The 4,789-nt window shown below is 39.0% G+C and overlaps 1 protein-coding gene across 2 annotated transcripts; it reads left to right on the top strand.

Moving 5' to 3' along the window:
- The first annotated feature begins 210 nt into the window (after positions 1–210).
- mterf2 (mitochondrial transcription termination factor 2) lies at positions 211–4,493 on the top strand. Of its 2 annotated transcripts, none has more exons than XM_024281367.2 (2): positions 211–295; positions 3,108–4,493. In XM_024281367.2, exon 2 carries the CDS (start codon positions 3,124–3,126, stop codon positions 4,249–4,251), a length of 1,128 nt encoding a protein of 375 aa, XP_024137135.1. In that variant the 5' UTR covers positions 211–295; positions 3,108–3,123; the 3' UTR covers positions 4,252–4,493. The 2 variants fall into 2 exon arrangements, with proteins under 2 accessions (XP_024137135.1, XP_024137140.1); XM_024281372.2 differs by lacking the exon at positions 211–295 and adding an exon at positions 2,564–2,612.
- The last annotated feature ends 296 nt before the right edge of the window (positions 4,494–4,789 follow it).

Below are 4,789 nucleotides of genomic sequence, written 5' to 3'. Positions count from 1 at the left end.
GATGTACGGTTTCTCTAAACTATTTGAAGGACATTTGGGCAGTAAAACCAAATGACCTTAATACTAAAACAAATATAAGATAAACATAAATTAATTTATGGTATGTCAACATCAACTTTCTCTTGTGTTCTTTATAAAAATCGTTGAGAATCATAGATTTATGTTGGTTTTTAATTGTTAATTGCAATACCACAAACTGCCTCCGCGTGTCGCTTTTCTTGTGTTGCAACGCGGCGTGAGGGAAGAAGAAGTCAGTTTCATAACAAAACGTCACATCCTGTGACCGCTGCTAAAGGTAATTCATTCCTTTTTTGACTATGTTTTGATATTAACGAACCTTAAAATATATTAAATGTATAAATATTGAAATAAAAACTTTTTTCTTATTAACCCTCCATATTAAGTACACATTCTTTCCTCCTGCAGTTTATCGCGAGTTCAGGGTTTCCTCTAAATGTTAGCTTGCTAGCAAACAAACAAACTAGCTTGAAATAAAAATTAAATTCTTCATATCACAACTTAATGGATATAATTTGAAATATTTTATTGTTGTAAATGCGTAAAATAAATGTTAAAAATAATAATAGAGAGATTTCCAGACATTTTAGGTGAATTTATCTGACTTCTTGTTGCACAACAGCAGTTTTATTTAAATTATATTTTGCTACTATGGAGCTTTTTTCTGTGCCGTGTTTGTAACTTTATTTTATTTATATTTTTGTCTGTAAAATTAGAGCTTCCTACATGTTGTCTGGTCATATTTATTGTGCTTAAAACACAACTGATGTTATATTTTTCATTTAATATCAATTAATAGAAGAAAAAAAAGGCAAATCTGCTAATTGCCAATGCTAGCAGCAGCAGAAACTACAGCAACAAGTCAATAACAGCTAAACCTGATACCTAAATAAGTGCTGTTTTAGATGAGGGTCAATCAAATCTGTTTCCAGGACAACGGTTTTTATTGCTGGGACGTGTTGGAAGCTCTTCTGTTTGATGGTTTTAAAGTCTGTCGTTCATCTGTGGATCAAAGGCGTCTCTCTGTCTGACTCCTGTTTGCTTTTACGTCACAAACTGCTGCTTTGTGTGTGAAGTTTGTGCCCGTGTCCAGGTTAAAGCAGAGGTTCTGTCATCCATACATGCGTTCACGTATCACTGTTATTTACACCCAGATGGATTCAATTCCCTCTTCTTGTACTGGTGTGGCAAACGTGCTGCTGCAGAGGTCGGGATGATCTCATCGGACCAGAATCTGATGACTGACGTTTCTTTACATTGAAGAATACGCTGATGTTTGGCTGTTTACTCAAAATCATCAATCACTGAATGTGACAAACAGTCAAGCAGATTTACGCGACTCCCTTTTGTTTACTTGGCATGCCCAACAAAAAATAACCATTATGAGGTTTTAAAGATTTTGTGTTTGAATGCAAGACTGAGATGACTGATGATGTTTAGCCAAGCAGAGAGCAGCAGAGTCATAACTCCACGTTTATTATCCAAGAAGCATCTCAGGACAGGCAGTGGAAAGTCATGATGGATGCAGGTTAATGTCTCAATACAAGTTAAGTTTAAGGTAATCAGAGCATAAAGCCTTTTATGCGGGTGTTTGTTTCTGTGGTGTGAAGCAGTAAAACACGGGTTGATGTTTAAACACGGATGAACTGCTGTGAGAGGGAAGTAATGCTCAAAACCATTTGTGTGTTTTTGTTGGCTGAAGGTTGTGCAATAAGCAGTGAGGTGTCGCAATGCAAAAGTCAGAAGCTTTGATGGAACAATAATTCCTTTTAGAAACACTAATAAATCATTTATAATGTTAAACACATGTGTCAACTCAAAGCCTTGGTAATTCTATCCGGCCCTCCAGATCATTTTATTTTATTGTTATTAATGGACCGATGTTATCTTGTACTCGTTTATAACTTGTATAATTTTGACAAAATATATTTTTATGTAGCGTAAATTATTTAAATGTATTTAAGGTTTAAGTTGATTTGTTCTGGAATAATATTCCTGCCTTTTTATTATTCATAATTATGTTACAAATCTACGGTTTTAAAGCTTGAAAAATTGGCATTCTGCTAGGTTTTAGGACTATTTTGGCATTAATTAAGAATCTTTAGGCTATTTTGGAGTTTAGCTAATATATCAACTTCATGTTTTGGCTAATTTAAGCTTTTTGTTTTGCCGTTTATCTAATTTTTTTATTATTATTTCAGCTAATATTTCAACTACATGTTAGCCGATTTGGCTTATTTAGGCTTCTTTTTCTTTTTTTTTATTTCCTTTTTTTTTGCTGGCTGTTTTGGAGTTATACTAATATTTCAGCTACATGGTAGCTGTTTGGCTATTTTAGTTTTTTTTTTTTACATTTTTTATGCTGTTTTGGAGTTGAGCTATTTTTCAGCTACATGTTAGCTTTTTTGGCCAACCAAAGTTTTTTTAAGTCTTTTAGGCTAATTTGGCATTGGCTAATATTTTAGCTTATTATTAGCTTCAGCGTTTTTATTTTCAGCGTTTTTTAACTATCTATTTCAGCATCTTCAGCTATCAGCACTAGCATCTTCAGAAGCCAGATTCAGCTTACAGCATTCACACTAGCATTATCACAGGTAAGGCTATAAATATGGTTCATAATTATAGTAAAAAGTTAATTTTTTAAAGTTTTAAAAATGTAGTTTTAGAGTGTTCAATAAATATTTATCCTGTTCGGCCCGCGACCTAAGGTGTGTTTTAAATTTTGTTAAAACAGTTTTACACTACAAAAAATGTCCCTGAGAAATACGTAAAAATAAGCAGATTTTCTTCAAATAAGCAAAAATAATAATAATAACTGTTTATGGTGATAATAAAAATTGTCTTAAAATAGTTTTTAAAAAGTTGGTAATTTAGATTTTTTTTCCAAACTAAGATTATTTTGCTGTTGAAAAACTTTCATCATCAAAAATTTTTTTTGCAAGACTGAAAATAAGATTTTTTTTTCTTTTTACTTTCAGTTCTTACACTTTTTTTGTTATATATTTTTTTATCACTTTTCTTTTTCCTGAAATGATCCACCTTTTGTTTTCCCACCTCTTCACATCCGCTCATCCTTTGCTTCTCTTCAGGAAATCCTTTGCAGAAATGTTGCGATTAGCTGCAACATCTCTGTGTCTGCGGTGTCGGCGTGTCCCGAGTTTAGGCCTCAGAACCCGCCCGTGTGCCTCGCTCAGCCAATCAGAGAACCAGGAGACTGTAGCCGCGCTCTATGATCTGTCCGTGGACATCCAGAAGGTCCGGAAGCTGAAGGGATGGGTGCTTTATCGGAGCCCGGCTTATGCTAAGGAGGTCGCTGGGCTGCTGAAGGACATGGGGGCATCAGCGGCGGTTGTGGCCAGAATCTTGGCCACTCACCCTGAGGCCGTTCTGCATGACCCGGAGCAGGTGAGGAGTCAAAAGGAGGTGTGGATGTCTGTGTGTCCCAGCCAGAAGGAGCTGGTTGGGATCATCGAGAAGTTCCCCGCCTCCTTCTTCACCTCCGCCTCCCACTGGGACAACCAGCGGAGTAACATTGCCTTCTTCCAGCATCTCAACCTCAACAAGCGCGTCATCACCAAGCTCATGGCCGGCGCGCCTCAGAGCTTCAGCCGGCCGGTGGAGCAGAACCAGGAGGTGGTCTGCACCCTCCAGCAGACCTACCTGGAGCTCGGGGGGGAGGAGGCCAACATGAAAGTCTGGCTTCAGAAGCTGCTGAGTCAGAACCCGTTTGTTCTCCTCAAGCCACCAGAGGTTCTGAAGCAGAACCTGATGTTCCTGAGGGGGCGGGGCTTCAGCACAGCCCAGCTCTTGCGCCTCCTCTCCAAACTGAGAGGCTTCGTCAGCGAGCTGAACCCCGACAGCATGCGCCGCAGCCTGGCCTTCTCGCAGGACGCCATCGGCTGCACCGAGGCAGAGCTGCGGGACATCGTCCTCAAGTGTCCGGCGCTGCTCTACTACCCAGAATCCACTCTGGCTGAGCGCTTCGGAGCCCTGCTGGGCGCCGGGATCAGCGTGCCTCAGATCACAGACTCTCCCACCGTCCTGGAGCTGACGCCGCAGATCGTGAACTATCGCCTCCGTCAGCTGGAGGCCCGCGGTTATGACATCAGGAGCGGCGGTCTGGATGTGCTCAACGGAACCAAGAAGGACTTTGAAAAGAGTTTTGGGAAACTGCAGCTCCGTGGAGAACGGCCGCTCTTTAACCCGGTGGCTCCTTTGAGAGGAGACGACTGAGGTGGCGGACGCTGCTGCTCAGGATCGTCATGAAGGCGCTTCTGTGTTGTGACTGGATGAGGCAAATACTGCAAATACTCTGATATTATCTGTGGTTTTCTCTGTTCTGTTGCCTTAACGTCTAAACTGAAAAATCTGGAAATGATGGAAAGTCTTGAAGCTTTTGTTTAATCTGAATTTCATCTCAGATGAAACTTTTGTGCCAAAAATCATCATTTTTAAATCAACAACCAGCAAAAAAAGCTGTTTGTGAGTTGTTTTTTTTTTTACTGTTTTTGTTTACATGTTGTAAAATTATTCTTATTTATGTCAAATAATTTTTCTTCCTGTTGCCTCAAACTGACGTTTTTTTTGTTTTTAGACAAACTTTGAGACAAAAGGCTTAAAAAATAAAACATTTCAATCAAAAAGGTGAAACGAGTAAAAGTAAAAGCAGAGGAATAACCTCTGTGTTCTCTGGTTTTACTATTTGACTACAAAAAACCAAAAGAGTTGAATAAAGGCATTAATGGAGTTGAATCAATAAATCGGGACAATT

Source organism: Oryzias melastigma, linkage group LG6, assembly GCF_002922805.2.
Source record: "Oryzias melastigma strain HK-1 linkage group LG6, ASM292280v2, whole genome shotgun sequence".
Lineage (NCBI taxonomy): Eukaryota > Metazoa > Chordata > Actinopteri > Beloniformes > Adrianichthyidae > Oryzias > Oryzias melastigma.
The sequence above is the reverse complement of the archived record's forward strand: the minus strand, read 5'-3'. Positions and strand labels throughout refer to the sequence as shown.